Source organism: Lepidothrix coronata, unplaced genomic scaffold, assembly GCF_001604755.1.
Source record: "Lepidothrix coronata isolate B3197 unplaced genomic scaffold, Lepidothrix_coronata-1.0 Scaffold45, whole genome shotgun sequence".
Taxonomy (NCBI): Eukaryota; Metazoa; Chordata; class Aves; order Passeriformes; family Pipridae; genus Lepidothrix; species Lepidothrix coronata.
This window is the reverse complement of record NW_016690225.1, coordinates 4,756,471-4,773,427: the sequence shown is the minus strand read 5'-3', so window position 1 is coordinate 4,773,427 and position 16,957 is coordinate 4,756,471. Positions and strand designations below refer to the sequence as shown.

The window sequence follows — 16,957 nt, the reverse complement described above, 5'->3', positions numbered from 1 at the left end:
ATGAGGACCCACTGGCCAAATTAAGTCATAAAGATTGATTGCATAATTTTTTTCTCTAGCTTTATATATCCCAATACACACTGAGATTTATTGCAAGAAAAATGTACCTAGCTGATTTTTTAACTTCTTTGGCGAAAGTGACAATCGTGTCCACTTTTCATAAAACCAGAGGTTGTAGCACATGAGGTTGAATTGCATTACTGACATTGTTCACAGAATTCGAAAGATTGTTTTTTCCACAAATATCTGAGCACTTTCAGGGCCTTTCTTCTCATAATATTTGAAAATATTATACCCAATTTATTTGAGTAGCAAGGGTTGGAAACTGTTAAATGCAGAAATATATGAATACATATAAAGAAATTGAAGCCTACCTGTTTTAAGATTTCAATAAAGCATGTAGTTGCACAGACAAGGGATGTAGATTTTTTTATGTTAAAAAAGCTACTCTACTAGTTACAATAAAGTGCATCAGTCAATTCATTTTCTACTTTCTCTCACAAAAAAATTCTCCCTATGTTACGCAATCTTATGAAAATCAAACAAAGAGCTGCAGCTTAGATTGACTTCTTAAGAATTTGGGACAACATACAGGGAAAGTTACAGCAATTTCAAATATTCCTACTTGCTAATAAAGAGTGAAAAGCAAGCTGAAATTGTTTAATTACTATTCACTTTACACATCTAACATCAGTGATACTTTTAAAGGGAGAAAATATTCATATTACTTGCGGTTGAAAAAGCCCAGGATGCTCCACAGTTTCGTTGATCCAAAGGATCATGAATCCACTCAGGCCACTCATAAGTGGCTGAAAAAATTGCAGGAAACTTTTCTTCTGGAAGTGACTTTCCCTAAAGCAAAATGTAGAAGATCTGTATGTGCTTCAATTCATATTTTTATATTAAATTTTACAGTAATTTTGTTTATAAAATTCTAAATTTTTGAATTGAGGAACCCTAAAGCCTTGACACCTGTGGCTTCCCAAGCAACCCTGAGGTGATTACCCCATGGCTGGATGCTAAACCCCTATGAGAGCTAGTGGAGTCCTGGCACTCCACTAGCTGAGCTGGAAAGCTGAGCTCCATGACTGCCAACCTGAATAACCTGTCCAGTTCCTCTCGGATTTTTATCTCAAACAACAATTCTCTATGAAATATGCAAAGTATGACCCAGCTGGAATTTTTGGAAAGAAAAACCTTCTGCTACGAATAGCTGTGAAGTTCAATTACCCTCTTCTCCTTGACATGTGGCTATAGGTAGGGAATTTTAATCACTATGGGAGAGGCATTGGTACAGTGTATCATTGGATTGTCTTTTACACAGAGGTTTTTCAATCTTCAGCACTTATTCTCGCTACAGAACAAAAATCAGTAATTTTCCTTCTGCTTTGCAATCTGATGGAGATTAAAACTTTGTAAAGATTTCTAAACTTATGAGAATTCATAGTCTGCTCACTAAAGCCATTTGGCCAGCCATTTTTGGCACCTTCACCTCTCAGCCTTAATTTATGTCTACCTCCAAAGTCCTCCAAGCTTTGAATAAATATTTGCATATGCAAGAACCATCTGGTACAACCGCTAATAGTCTGTTCTGTGTTCAATGTATCAGAGCCATTGACCCATTTTTTCACCTGATGAAATTTATGGAATGATTGTTTTTGCTGCGAAGGGAAATAGGAATGGCCAAAGAGAATTGCATTATTAGTCCATTCAAACAGTTTGTCTCAAAAAATTGTTGATAGCATCAACTCCAGAGGGAAATAAAATGCATAAAACATGATAATCTGTTCCTAAGCGAAACGCTCACTGATGATTCTTTCTCATAAGCAGGCTGAAACCCTGAAGCACAATAGCTTTTATCCTGTTCAAATTCCTTTATTATTTTACTTCAATTTACTTATCTTCTAATTCTGGGTGTCCTTGCTGCACCATTTTTCTAAATTGTTTATGTGATTTATGAAACTACATACCTTTTACTAAGATGATTGAAACATTTGAGGCCAGCTCTTTCAAATTATTTCAGAACTCTTTGGGGAACCAAATGTTACCACTTTGCCTGTACCAAGATCACTTTGTTGCACTCACTGTGTAACTGGCAGTGCCTCCATACAGCTTGTACACCTGGATTTGCCATAGAAAACCCAGAGCTGAGAAGTGGGTAAGGAAAAAGAAGCTTGTACCTCAGGTACAATCAATCTGACATTAGATTGGGATACAGCCCCAACAGGCAGATTGATAAGCCTGTGTGTATGCCCAGACCCAGGTTCACTAGGTTAGATGCAGGCTGTGAGTGCTGAATCCACTAAAGTATACTGCAAGCTGTCTAGTCTATCTTAAAGAATAACTTGGTAAATTATCATTATGTTCATTTTTAGTGAGTAGACGCAAGCTCAAGATTTACTTCGAAGATTAAACATGTAGGAGAAATCCCAGACAAACAGAATTTCATTTACATGATAAGACTATTCACTACCAACCAGTAAACAAGCAAAATTTGGTAAATGTTGTTTAGCACACTTATGTGGGCAATGGCTGCTTAAAATGCTACAAATGAGGCAGTTGAGAAAAGCAAAATTCTAAACAGATCTTCAGTGTGTGATAATGTTACTTTATATATTCCTGAACTACTGCCAATGTATTTATTAGCCTCATGTTGTAAATCCCTGAACAAATCCCTCATTAACCCTCAGCCTTGTCATTTATAAATCCAGGACTGACCTGTAGCCAGAAACATTGCCTTTTTGTCTGAAAAATTGTTACCCTGATATTGAGAAGTGCTGCTGCTCTGTGACAAATATTAAGTCTAGACCACTGTTTCTCAAGGTATGCTCCATGGACCAGCATCAGCCAGCACAAGGCAATCAGCAAAATGACTGGTGAACTATTTTTAAACATTCATATGTACTCTCTGCAGTGAAGCCTAGCAGCCTGGCCAAAGCAGGAAGGTAAGTGGACATAAAAGAGCACTCGAACTTCAACTATGACTTCTTCAGAAAGGTTAGATGACCCATCAGAGAAAAAAGGCCAAAGATAACTGAATTTGCAAATGCGGAAATAGTTTTTCTGAGGGAAAGAATTTTATTTTTTTTCTTAAGGTAGGAAAAAGATTCCAGATATCACTTGCTTTGTAAAGACAAAATGGGAATACATGACCTTCAGTTTGCAAGAGAAATACCACTGCTGAGGTCTTTTACTGAGAAAAGACATATATCAGTGGAACAGCTAGTATATTTTTCTACTTTCACATTGCCTTTACAAGTTCTTTGATACTTAATGAAAAATTCAACCTTATTGTTGAATTATGTATTTCATTTTCTTCTAAGATGGCACTTAGGTGTTGCTGGGGGGTGCAGACCCCACCATTGCAATTCTTGCCAGGACATGTACTGACAGAATACCATGAAACATGTGTCACAGTGTGTTTTAAAGGTGTGGTGGTTATTCTTGTGCTACATAGAACTTCAAGAATGATAACACTGTCTTTTGCAGTGAAAATGCCTTCTCAGATTGAGGAGCTTCAGCTTTGTCAGGAATCAGAGTTTTAGTGGTGCATTTAGCTGTTGATCTATGTTCAGGTCTAACTGTACTCTGCAACAAGAGAGTCCTCAGTTCAGATTAAGTTCTTGCTCTATATCGTTGTTTTTTAGGTATTCTAAAGTGCCACCATATTAAACTTCCCTCCCTGCCATAAGCATCACCTTATTGAGCAGGTATAGTCTTTTGTTGATAGCAGAGCTTTTAAAAGCTCTATGAGCAACTTCAAGAAGCTCGTGTTTTCTCTAAGATGAAATGTAGCTCTGTCACACTGTTTAATTTGAATTAATGTTATGAAGTTGTATTTGCAGTTTGATATGACAGTCAAAGAAACAACTAAAAAGTCTCTATTCCACATCCAAACTTTTCAACACTGCTGAGAATTAAGATTGGGCTGTAGATGTGAAGTTGTTAAGACACAAAGGCTGAACATTCTTGAATTTTTTTTTTTCATGCAATTGAGTAAGGAACCCCTTCTACACAAAAATGCTTTTTTCAGTGCTACCCCAAAAGACAGTATGAAATAATCAGAACAACAGGCCTCTACGTACCAGAAGCCATCTTTTTTTCCTTAAATAGTAGATCAGCAGCATGCTGAAGAAATGGATTTTATTTAAAGGGGAAAAAAAGTTGTATTTAATGAATGATAGCTATGGTTTTCTTTTTACATTAGCAGAGCTACAAGCCCCAGACTCCTGAACACTAATGGTAACATTGTTATCAACTAAATATGTGATTTTGGGCAAATGACTTCCAGTTTTCTCACTTGCAAAATAGGAAAGGCAGTAATAATCCCAGAGAATGCACAAATATTTAATTAGTACCAGTTTATCCACAGTAACTAGTACTTTGGCCTGCAGATGAATCAGTACTCAACAAAGTCACTTAAAGGTCAAGCCATTAAGGCTTGGAAAGTGTCCCTGAAAAATATTAAAAAGTCATTATTTCTGAATTTCATTATTCATATCTCTTTTACTCCATTCTGCGTTGTCACCTGGTGACAGGCAAAGCTTAATAGAAACATCTTCACCCAAATTCACTAGTTTTTTATCACTTAGGACTTTGTAAATGTGATAGTATGCTTCACAAAATATCAGTGACAAAAAATTATTCATGGAAGGAGAAGAAGGGTCAAGAGTCTTTGAAAATCTGTTAAAATACTTGTCTTAAAAAATGCCTGGAAATGAACTCTATGGCTGCTGCTGTTTTGCCAGTTGAAAGAATCTATTGATGTACACCTGGTAAGCCCAATCCATGCTATGAAACTGTTGGATTGTGCAATGACAGTAGATATGGAGCTGCCTATAAGTGAAGAAAATTGTAATTTTTATATTTTGTTGTGCAATATTAAAATGTGGCAAATTATAGGAAATTTCCTGAGGCAGCACAAGGACAGTAAAAATATTATGTTCTTCTAGAAAACCGTCTCCTAGAAGGGGACAAAATCAGGGAAATTTGGAGCTTCACAGTGTAATTTTGATCAAGCTGGCCAATCTGGGTCCCAGCTCACTGCCTCGCCACGCTGGTGCAGGGAGCTGACATTGTGTGTGACAAAGAATGAGTCTGCATCAAGAAAAAGGGTTAAAATTGCTAAAACTATTGCAGAGGCCATACCCTATTTCCCAACTTTCCTGCCAGTTAGTACCTCTGCACTGCTGTCCTCACATGGCCTTCCATGATGTGAAACCCTTCTGCCACAACATATATACAAGGATCAACAACTGACTTTTAATAGATAATTAAATGGCATTACTTGTCTGAACTATATAGAAGCTGAAGATAAAAAACCTGTTTATACTTGCAATTTTTCTAATTTCACTATGGTGAGCTAGTTAGTTTTTCTTTTTATGGTCTGTGATTTCCATAGATTGTGTCTTTCAAAAAAGAAACTAAGTGGTCCAAAGCATCTTAAAATGCTTAACCTACCTACATAACTTAAAGTATATTTGCTTTGCTTCAGAACTAATTTGAGCATAAATAAATGATAGGAAATTTAATTTAGGCGTCATGAAAATGGCCATGGCGAAAAGGTTTAAAAAGTTGGTAGCAGAAAATCACTTCATTTTGTCATGATTCCCATAATTTTTCTTTACATTTGCTCAAAACCCAAAAAAACTTTTCACAGCTTCTGTCAAATATTGCTGTTTAGTCTTAGCTGTTAGCCTTAATGAACTTTTTTATGGTTACAACTAAGTGTTCAATTATTAGCAAATGGAAAGGATAGTATGGAGCCATCTTAAAGTAAACTATAATGATAAATTAATATTGGTGCAGAGCTTCATAGTGGTTAATATTTGCTTTTGCTCCTACTTTCTCAATTTTCATCAATAGGGCCAGACACTCTATGACTTGTAGAACTATTCTGGGAACTACAACATGGGAGCATTTCATATCAAACCCCTGAATCATACTCTTATAATCGTCCACATTTATTTTCCCTTGTGATAAAGTTATTAAAAAAGTATACATGACACTTACTGGAGCTTCTCTCATATTCAGCAAAGAATGAGATGGAGGAAAGGTACCCAGGCGCTTTCTGAAACCTTCTTCCACTGTCATTCCCCAGAACTGACTGTAGTTCTCAGCTTTCCATCTTCCTCGTAGACAAAAAACAAACAAATAAATCCCACATTAGAGATATCATTCAAATTAATACATTGCTCCTTTATAATAGTACGACTAGCAAAAACATCCATTTGGAACACTATGAAATTTTTTATTGGATAAGAGCTGAGTTACAGGGGAGAGCATTCTCTTCTATCATGCTTGTGTATGAAGAACAAGGAGATGGGATTCATCTTGACCAAAGGAGAAGTCTCGTTGTTCTTGGTCTCCCTGTAGTCACTGAAAAGTCATATCTCAGGTAGGCTTAACCACCCTATGGCAAACCTCACTGCTCACCACTAACAAGAAAGAGATTAAGGGCACCGGGTGCCTTATTTAGGTATTTATCCTAATCCAGTTGGTTTGAATGTCTCCCATGAAGTATACACTGTTTCAGCACTCATCACAGCTTGAAATCTGGGCAGGCTTCATTGTTGAATTTAGCACCTCAGATCATAGGGAGGCAATCCCTGTATCTCTGTCTGTAAACAGTCAGCAGACTCCCAAGGCACAGATCCAATACTGGAGTGTCCCTAATCCCTGTGCACTAGCTAGGGGAAATGAGACTTTTAGCAAGAAAAACAAGCCCCACAAAGTTCTGATTTCTTGGTCCTCTTTGGGCCCATTTCTCCTCTTCCAACACTACCTGGAGTCCTGTTATGTAGAATAATGCTCTTAAGGGAGGAGAAAAAACGACTTTATGTATCTATCCCAAGTAATAAATAAAGTGAAGAAGAAGGGAAGATGATGTAAATTGTGCTTTGAGAGAAAAAAAATGTTCTAAGTCTGGAGAATGTTTAGATAGATGTTTACAATAATTCTTACCAGCACGAGACTTTCAATATCTTTCCATTTAAAACCCTATAATCTGCCAGCTATTTAGGAAAGTTTCAGAAATGTGCACTTACTGTCAAATTGCTGTAATGTTACTGGAGAAGGAAGGGGCAGGGAGGATTGCATAACTTGTAATTTGCACATACATACAGCAAGTAATACAGTGATTTATAACAAAACCTTAAAATAAAAGGGTTCTCACCCATAATCTCCAGAATTGATGCCCTGAATTAAGTCTTGGCGAACAAGGCATACATCTGCTGAACATTTCCAGAGACTGTTGAAACATTTGCTGAAAGGACAAGAATATCATTGAGCAAAAAATGAATTGTCAAAAGAGAAATGTGCACTTTAGCAGCAGAAAGGAGATAGATAAAAAAAAGTGCAAGCAATATAATCGTCACATAGTATTTATGAAAACATAATGCCACTTCTTCCTGTTTCATTACCTAATGAATCCTAATTGGAACAAGGTGGGAAAGTTTACAGCTTGTGGAAAGGTCACATTTGAAAAATATTGCTTCCTTCTTTGTGAGAGAAAACTGGGGGGAAAAGGCAACATCCTGTATTGTTGATGTTGAATTCCTCAAAATTGAGATATTATGAGGAAGTTTCACTCTGGAAACCCAGAAAGGAGCCATGTGGCCATAGACATCTTGCTCCAAGGACCCTGGGCTAAAGTCAGGACAGTGGGAAGCCCAGCTCTGTTTGGGTGCTGCTGGAGCCCCTTGGGATGCCCTGGGACTAGAGGTGCAGGGCTGGTTTTTGAAGAGGCAAAGCAAGGAGGCAGCTCAGGCAACTGACTGCCACAGCTGGCAGCTGAGCTCCCCTGTCTGCACTGTCTGCTCCTGTCTCAAGGCAAAGAAAGGGATGTAGGAAAGTTCAACCCTTTCCTACTAAATATACATATATATCTCCTTCCCTTATGAAATAATGTAAGGTCTCATTACTCATGAAAAAAAAAAAAGCAAAGCACCGGAGGAATAATCCCACAAACTTTAATGATTCTTGTCTTGTGTGCATTTGGGTTAGTGCCAGAAACCAGTTAGCCTGAAACCATTTTGACTCAGGTTTGACTGAGCAGGAACAGAATTAGGCTAGTGAGGAGGAGATTTCAATAGTCTAATATTCATATCTTGATTAGAAAGCCTGGTTTCCCTCTTGCCATTCTTCTAAGTTGGCTGTAATTTACTTTCACAAAACCTTAATATTTAGCACTGCTCTTCCAGCCATTTTGATTTGATTACATCTTTAATGTGAATTTAAGGATGCTCTCTACCTTAATTCCTGTTTCATGACATATGCTAGATAAAATTCAATTTGCTGTTCTCTGAAACATTACCAGGAATTGCAGTTGTCTTTAATTAATGTTCCTTCTCTGTAATATCGGCCGTCTTTATAACAACCTGCCAAAATAACATATAGATGAGTAAAAATGACATAAAAATAATATTTGAAGTGAATTACTCAAAAATCTTGCTACTATTAAATTAATTTGTTATATGAAATATGCTTGAGTTATTTAGTTGAAAGTTGACAATATATATTTCCAGTTTCTTCCAAATAATGAAGACAGTTTAATGTATTTGAATTTTTTACCAAATACATTATCATTCATAATAAATAAAATCAGCATCAGATTCAAAACACTCACTGAAAAATATACTATCTTACATGTGAATAAAAAAAATAATTCTTCACATAAAGTTATTTTCTACTAATAAAAAGAAAATATTTCTAATAAAAATTATTTCTTATTTGGCAACTGAAGTAGAAATAAGTTTTTCCAGTATAGAATTTAAAAACCTAATGAATATTCCAAACCTATTATAATATATTTTGTCCTTGCGAGAATAACTCCTCTTTGAAAAACAGAGAGATCAATTCTATTTCGAGGCAAATGTATGTTTCACACACTCTCCAAAACCCAGTATAAAACCTAAACTGAGTAATTTTTTTTCCAAACAAATATGTACCTTCTATTTCTTTTCTTTGATAACACTTCACTGAGAAAAGTTCTTGTGTGTGTTTTAAGGTCTTCCACATAAACTGTTTCATCAGTGCATTTGATTGTCAAGTTCCAGTAAAAGAAAGATTCAGAATGCCTGTGGAGGGCTTTAGATTGAGTCAATAACAAACATTATACATTTATCTCATGGGTCTTTGTTTTCCAGCCCATTCTGACATGTGAGCCTACAGAGATCATGTTCCCTCCCCCACTGGGAGGGATTGGAATCAGAATCCCCAAGTACTCCTTTCTTCTCCATTTCTAAGAAGTTTAAACTGTAACATACTGTTGACTTGCAAATTTGTATGATATCACGCTTTTTTTCCCACCGCAAATTTAAGGAAGGCCATCCTCTTCTCATGGCAAGGGCTGGAATTCGTCTGCCCAGACATACACATATGTTTGCTTCACTGGCAGGAGACAAATAAGCACTCTAAGCCCCATTAAATTTTATAACAATGTGCAGAAGTAGACTAGAGTTGATGAACTAACTCTAAGTGTCTTTCCTTCCCTGTTGGTCATTCAGCAGACTGGTAGCTAGCACAGATATAGGTGAAATAAATCCCACCTAAGCAGTCTGAGGCCCAAAGTGTCTGCTCTAATTCAACTTCAGCTAAGATCTGAGGTATTTTTCAGAGAACACTCAAAGCAAGTTACCAAAGTTTCGGTTTGTCACAGTCTGCCACAAAGTCAGCATCAGATAGTAGCTGGAAGGAGGCCTCAAGCAAGATATTTCCAAAATACAGAGGGAAAGAAATATTGATGCAGCATCTGAGTGACAAGACAGAGCCTCACTAGAGCTCTGCTGGCAGTGCTCACCGCCCATGCCCAAGATGCAAATCTAGACTAGTACAGAAGCAGCTTTCTAACGATGTATGCTTAGGGAATTAAAGATTAACACCATGAAGTTTCTTTAGCCTAGTCAAATTAATATTTAGAAGGCCAGGAGTGCTGCCTGCAGCAGCAGTGGCAGAGAGCAGAGATATCTAAGCTAAAAGACACATGAGAACACGAGATTGTCTGGCCCTGAATATTTTATTTTCAAACATTAATATATTAAGTAGGAAATTAATTAATTTGAATATAGCTTAATGACTTTGTAAATAGGATTTTATGATGTGAAAATCATGATTGAAAAGAAGAGCATTTGATTAATGGTGACTTCCTTCCCAGTCCAGCATTCTGATAGCATTACAGCTCTTACTACAGTTGCCTCTGATATTGATGTGAGCATTTCTGTCAGGGAAATGTCTTCAGGTTTACTCCCTCAAAGGCCAGATCCTGACTTTCACATTAAAGTGATTAGCAAACTCTCTGGATGTCACTTTTACATCATTGACAGGGTGAGTCCCAGTGTGTGGATTCTGATAGGGCTTTTCGTACCATCAGAATAATTGAAACAAAAAGACAAAATAACTAATGAACACAGTCCAGAGATAAAACTCAAACAGTTGTTCTAACAGCAAACAATAAAATACTACTAATAAAAAAATCCCGAACTTCTATTTGGTACCTAGGGCAGGAATGTGCACTTTCTTCTGAAAGTACACACAAAACCCATTGAAATACACTGAACACTGGACTCATAAAGGCAAAGTCAAAGCAGTTCTACATAATTAAATCAAGACTGGCCTGCAGCATGGTGCATGACCTCAGCATGGTGCATGGAAGAAGTCACAGCATAACTTGTTTCTACTGTACACCAAGTTAGTGAATATGTGGGGATCCAGAAATAAAGCACTGAGCAATTTTATTGCTGTACATTCCAGCCCATGTAAAACACTTTAGTTCATTACTTTATTTAAAGAAATATTACTCAGGAAGCTCTGAAAGCAAAACCACAGGCAACCAAAAGATCAGAATCTTCCAGATAAAAAGTACTTTAGCATGTATGGTCTTCAGGCACTTAAATAATTCTTAGCCTAAGGCAGATGTGTAGTGTCAGTTGCTAAAAGTCAGCTAATATATCATTTCTAAATAAGTTTCCTAATTTGCTTAGTCTTCAGGCATTCAGTCCTTTTTGTTTCTCCTTTTTTTTTTCCAGTTTCTCAGACATTCCTGTTCAAGAAAATTCCTTTAGACTTGGTTTTGTCTGTTGCTTTTTTCTTGCTGTATTTTGGATTTATTATTCTCCTTTTTCCCCTCTAAATTACGTATATAATAAATATCCAATAAACAGATTTTAAAAAACACAGACTTTCTATCATTTTACACATCAGAAAAATAGGATTTTTTTTGAGATGACATATAAAATAATGATATAACATCATCTATAGGACAAATAAAGGTGATTGAATAGAGTAAATATAATTGTTACCTCTAGTAGGTATGTACAGCCCAGGAGTTACAAAACAGTGAACGCAAATGCACAAAATTGGATTAAGAAAGCAGTAAAAATATTACCCCTCACCTACTGCCTTATCTAAACCTTCTGTTACACTTCTACCTTTGAGAGGCAGACTTAAGGCAGTGCCCAAATGGCAAACTGCTGCAGGTTCTATAGTGATTCAATTCCATGAGACAGTTTGCCAAAGGTGACTTTCAGGCTGTCAACTCTGGAGCAGAAATGCAGCTACATATTTATGTAGAGCTTACAACAACAACCCCATGATCTGTTGGAAATAATATACACAACTGCATCAAATAAATATGAAACAAATGTCTTAATTTACATAGAATCACAGAACATTCTTTTAGATGGTTAGAAACACTTTGGAAAATCAAATTTGTTTTACAGCATTTTTGTTGCTCCCACTTATCACATTTTGGCTGCAGATTTATGCCTGGCTAAGAGCACAGCCTCTTGAAGAATGCTGGAATGCAAGCAGCAAAATTATTGCAAAGAAACAGTTAATTTTAAAATGTCATGGTAGTATTTTTGTTGATTTTAGACTTCTGAAGCTTTGGTATGTTTTCAGCCAGCTTTGGTCTACTGACAGTAAGAAGATACATAGTCTTAAAATCCACAATACCGGATTTTGCTCACCAACAGAGATTTGGCCTATGCAGGAGCCAAGGAAGGACGAGTTGTTTGCAGATCATTTTTTTGCAATCTCTAGTTCTAAAAAAAATTAGATTCAGAGTAGTGCCGGAGGAACTCACAATGCAAACTAACTAGTAAGGAACTAAAATATGTCAGAAATTCTTGTTCTAACCATATCTCTTCAACTATTCCTTCACCTGAGCTGTTGCAGGAAAAATAGTGTCCTACAGGAAAGCTACACTGGATCAAAACCATTGCAGAATACCTCAGAGCACTATCATACAGGATAACCTTCAGTTTTCTTGACAATATATTTGTACTGATGGATACAAATATTTAGAGCTTGCTGTTAATCTCATTTTAATCTGTGAAGCTATATTGAAGTTGTTGAGATTACACTAATTTTGACCCCATGAGGTTATTCTCTGAGAAGTTTCAAGTAAAGCAGAGGTTCTGTCCAAGAGAAATATAATGAAACCAATGCTAAAAATATGTCCCTAGAGACAAAGAAGTAACAGCAAGCACAATTCTTAGTCCAGTTTCATACTTCAGCATCTTTGTCCACTATGTCTTTAGTCACAATTTCAGGATAAACACAATCTAAAGATTTATCAGTAATTCTTTCATGTATATTTTCATTGTAATGCACTAAAGCCAACTGAGTATTTTCTTTCTACCTACCTGATGCTGGAGGTGGCCAAGGCTCATCTGACCTGGTGGGCCCAACAGGGTGGTCACAAACATCCCAATAGTCAGCACAACAGTCTACAGGGCCAGGTGAACCTGAGGTACAGTACTGGTCACAGTAACATATAGCTGCTTTAGAGACGATATTAAAGCTGCAGTCATCATCTCTTCCTGTGCAACAGCCTCGTACCATGCAGGACCTTCCCTGATACAGATTCCTTTTAGTCCTGTTCCGCTTTGCAAAACCGCCGTCTTCTACAGAGTAAAGTCCTCCGGGAAAATTTCTTTTAGAATCAAGCTGCTTTGCCATACAAACTTCATTTGCAATGCAATATAAGAGCAATATCTGAATTTTGAGCCACATTCTTGTGCTTCTAGCAGTCTTTTTTGAGGCTTGTTGTCCTTCACTTTATAATCAAATGTTCATTCACTGTAGTGTAGTACCTTCAGTTACCAATCAGAAAAAAATCTGAACAGAAAGCTGCAGACTATGGTTTTCTAGGAAGATTCCACATGTGTTAATTATTAGTCAGATATGTTGTAAACTGATTTATTTGGCCAAGATACAGAGATACTGGAAACAGAGCCATAATTATGTATATGTCATTATGAAATGTTGGGTGCATTCTCTTGCAAGTGAGTAAGTTTATAGTAAAGTTTCAGAATATGCAAAATATACATGGTCCAATATTTTGGTTCTATACTTTAAACTCCTAAAATCAAAACAGTGTGAGGAATAAGTATATGGTGTCAAAGGAAGCTCTCTTTCTTTTCATATACCTATAACCAACATATTCTCCATATGACTAAAAACTCTTTAATACTTCGATTGCATTTTATCTACGTTTTCCTTTCTGATAAGCAGGGTTACATCACTGCAGTAAACTTATCCTGCATCCCCCATCTCAGTCTTATTTCCAGTGATCTAGCTTAGCCTTATATGCTTCACTTTGCATTGTTTTACTATGGGAAAATTAAGAAAAAATCAGGTGATATTCAGTATAAACTATTACCTTAAATGTATTCTTTTAAGGTTTGCATTTCTTTAGTCAAAATGAACTGGCAATCATTATAAATAATGTAATAAATACCCACCAAGGAGTGCTCATTCTTATTTAAAAAGAAAATGTTTGTATTAATAAAACTGCAAAGAAAACCAGAGCAGATATCAAGGATAAGTCTAATAGCCTTGACTATTTGATCTGCGATCTCCAGGTTTTTGAACAGTGGCCTAAAGAAATATACATGGTACTGTTGCCAAAACTTAAAAGAGTCAGAAAAAAGTAGCAAAGAACTTTGAAGTTCCAAGTAAAGGTATCACATAAGGCTAAATTGAAAAAAAAACCAACCAAACAAACAAACAAAAAACAAAAACCAAAACCAATCAACCAACCAAACAAGAAAAAACAACATAGTTTCAAATCTGAACTGTTGCAAGACAATTTAAGTCTCCAAAGCTGAACAAGCAGAGGTAAAAACTAGTCATCCTTCTGTCTCCATTTTTTAGTAAGTAAGAGGAACCCAGAGATGTTGATGGCAGGCTCTTTTCTAGGGAACAAAGGGGATTTTTCCCTTTATGACTTCAGCTGGACTGCTCAGGAAGACATCAAAGGGTCCCTCCTTTCGAAAGCACAGCTGGTGTGGATGCCTTGCCATGAATGGCAGAGACATTAAGAGGAAGTGTGTGTGTGTGTGTGTGTGTGTGTGTGTGTTTATATATATGGACTTGTAATTCCAATGTTCCAGACTTTGATACAATTTCTTGTCAGCAGTGCTTTTATTGGACCTGCCTCCCACACTGTCCCCATCACAACTAAGGAACTGCAGATGAGGGAAAATTACATCCAATCACATAATTTTTTATTTCGCTCTCTTGCAAGCAACCTTTGCTGTGAAAGTTAATAGAAAGGCCAAGGTCAGGAGAAAGCAATCACCCTACATCACATTAATAGGACCTAAGTCTTAGCCTTCAAATTTGCTCTGCATTTTTTTTATTTAGTTTTATTTATGACAGAAAAATCTGGACAATGTTAATTCTGTCACTGACTACTATAATTTAACAAATATAATGTGAGAAAAATGAGAAAGAACACATTCATGGAAACAGTGAAATGCTCACTGGAAATTATAATTCAGTTCTTTTCCTTATTTCTATGCAGCTCCATCAGCTCCAAGAGAATGACTTCTGATTTGCACCAACATTAGCAAAAGGCAAATCTCCTTTGTATTACAAATCTTCAGAAATGTTTTTAAAGAGTTATCTCATTGCTCTGGAAGTATAAGAAAGAAAAAAAGCTAACATGTGGTTAAAGTTGTCCACCAGTCAGAATAAGTGAACAGGCATATCTGTGTTTTCAACTTTGAAGATTTGCTGATGATAAACCAGAGGCAAGGAATTTGGAAATTTCATGAGCTCATTTACACAGGAGTAAGATTTCTTAGAAAGGGACACAAAAATGTAACTTATGCTTCTAAGCAGCTTTGTTTTGGGACATGAGATTGTGCTGAACCTTGATAAAATCCATTTTTCACAGTTGTTGGCATATGTTAAAACCTTTAAAAAACCCCACAGAACTATTCTACTGTGGTTCCTCTGTAAGCAAAAATAGCTCTGTCTCCACTGTCTGAAAGCATGTCCTGACTTAACTGTGACTATTTAGAAAAAGCTAAACATGATGCTTTTTCTCTATTGAAGATTAATATATTCCAAGCATAGCAGCTCTCCTAAGCTTATGAGTTCAGGTCCTAGTCCTAGTTCTAGTCAGCAGAGTTAAGTGCAAAAATATCTGTCTTGTACCTGTTTCAGCACTCCTTGATGTTTAACCTTAACTACATCCCCACGCCTCCTGAACACTTCCAGGGATGGTGATTCCATCACCTTCCTTAGCAGCCTATTTCAATGCCTTCCTACCCTTTCAGTGAAGAATTTTTTCCTAATATCCCATCTAAACTTTCCCTGATGCAACTTGAGATCATTTCCTCTCCTGTCTCTTGTTACCTCTGAGAAGAGATCAACCCCCACCTCACTCCAACCTCCTTTCAAGTAGTTGTAGAAAGCAATAAGGTCCCCCCTGAGGCTCCTTTTCTCCAGGCTAAACAACCCCATCTCCCTCAGCCACTCCTCATAAGTCTATATATCTTAATCCTCATAACAGGCTGATCCTCAGTGTTGCTGAGTTGCCACTTTCTGACTCCCTGCTTTTACCAATTTTTTTTATACCTTAGGGAACGGATTTTTTTTCCCTTTGCATCCCAGAGTTGCTATTGTTACTCTTTTAACAAAATCCCTCTCTCTGTGCTTTCACTTTTCTTATTTTGCACAGCATTAGCTTGTGAACTTCCTGATATTTAAGCAATTTTCTCGTTAAAACCACAGAGTCAAGACCACAGAACTGTGCCGCACTAAACCAGGCTTTGGATGGCAGCCAGCTGAACGCTGGGGCCAATGGCTGTCCTTATTCTGATGCAACAACCAAATCTTCTCAGGTAATGAATTCTGCTTCTCCTTCCCATGTCACATTCTATACCACTGTCCAAATACATGCCTCGTGCTAAACACATTCCTCTTCTGACCACTTGGGACAACTCTAATAAATCATTTTTTCACTAGCTTAAGTTGTAGCACATAGCAACAACAGAATCACTGCAAGCATGGACACGATGGGGTGAACACAGTGTATCAGACTGCAAGAGCAGATGAGGCAAAAAGCCCTCACCAAACATAAGCAGTCATTGTTATCCTGACAGGAATGTGTATTTTACCATAAAATAATGAATAAAAGCAGGGTAAAGGCAGTAGAACATGGACTAAATATATTACACTATTGAATAAGCAGCATCCATTAATTTTCTAGTTTTACCGAAAAAGTGATCACTTTCATGTTGTTTTGCTCTTTATAATCTCTCCTTAAAGAATTTTTTTCCTTGTACTTTTTCCTTTGTTTTTACAGGATAGAGTTCCTAGACTGTAACTGCCAATATAATCTTATTTTTCATTCATAGATGAAAGCTGTTGGAACAGAGAGCGAAACTTGTTTTTAAAGTATGCAGAATTGAACAAACTCAAAAATCCAGAGGTCAAAAAAAGGATTCCTCCTTAGTCCTTTCTCTAATCCTAGCAGTTCTTTCTCTTGCTTGTGTTCCTTTCACCTATGGGCTTCAGTCGATCACCTAGGTAAATTAAAACCTAAACCTAGACATGCTAGAATGGATTTGGGCTCTACAAAAATGAAATTCAAAAGGAAAATAAATTTGGGTTTGGAAACAAATTCAAAATAAAGCAAATGCCGTGAAAAAAAAATGGGCAG

At 36.8% G+C, this 16,957-nt stretch overlaps 1 protein-coding gene across 1 annotated transcript in view; it reads right to left on the bottom strand.

The window, feature by feature from the left end:
* The window catches only part of TINAG (tubulointerstitial nephritis antigen), a 43,309-nt gene extending 30,171 nt beyond the window's left edge, over positions 1–13,138 (bottom strand). The window contains exons 1-5 of the mRNA XM_017814533.1: positions 12,645–13,138; positions 8,315–8,378; positions 7,175–7,264; positions 6,013–6,127; positions 729–852 (exon numbers count right to left, since the gene is read on the bottom strand). Of these exons, the coding sequence (XP_017670022.1) occupies positions 729–852; positions 6,013–6,127; positions 7,175–7,264; positions 8,315–8,378; positions 12,645–13,014 (763 nt within the window). The 5' untranslated portion in view covers positions 13,015–13,138. The remainder of the gene's footprint in view (positions 1–728; positions 853–6,012; positions 6,128–7,174; positions 7,265–8,314; positions 8,379–12,644) is intronic.
* Positions 13,139–16,957: the final 3,819 nt, after the last annotated feature.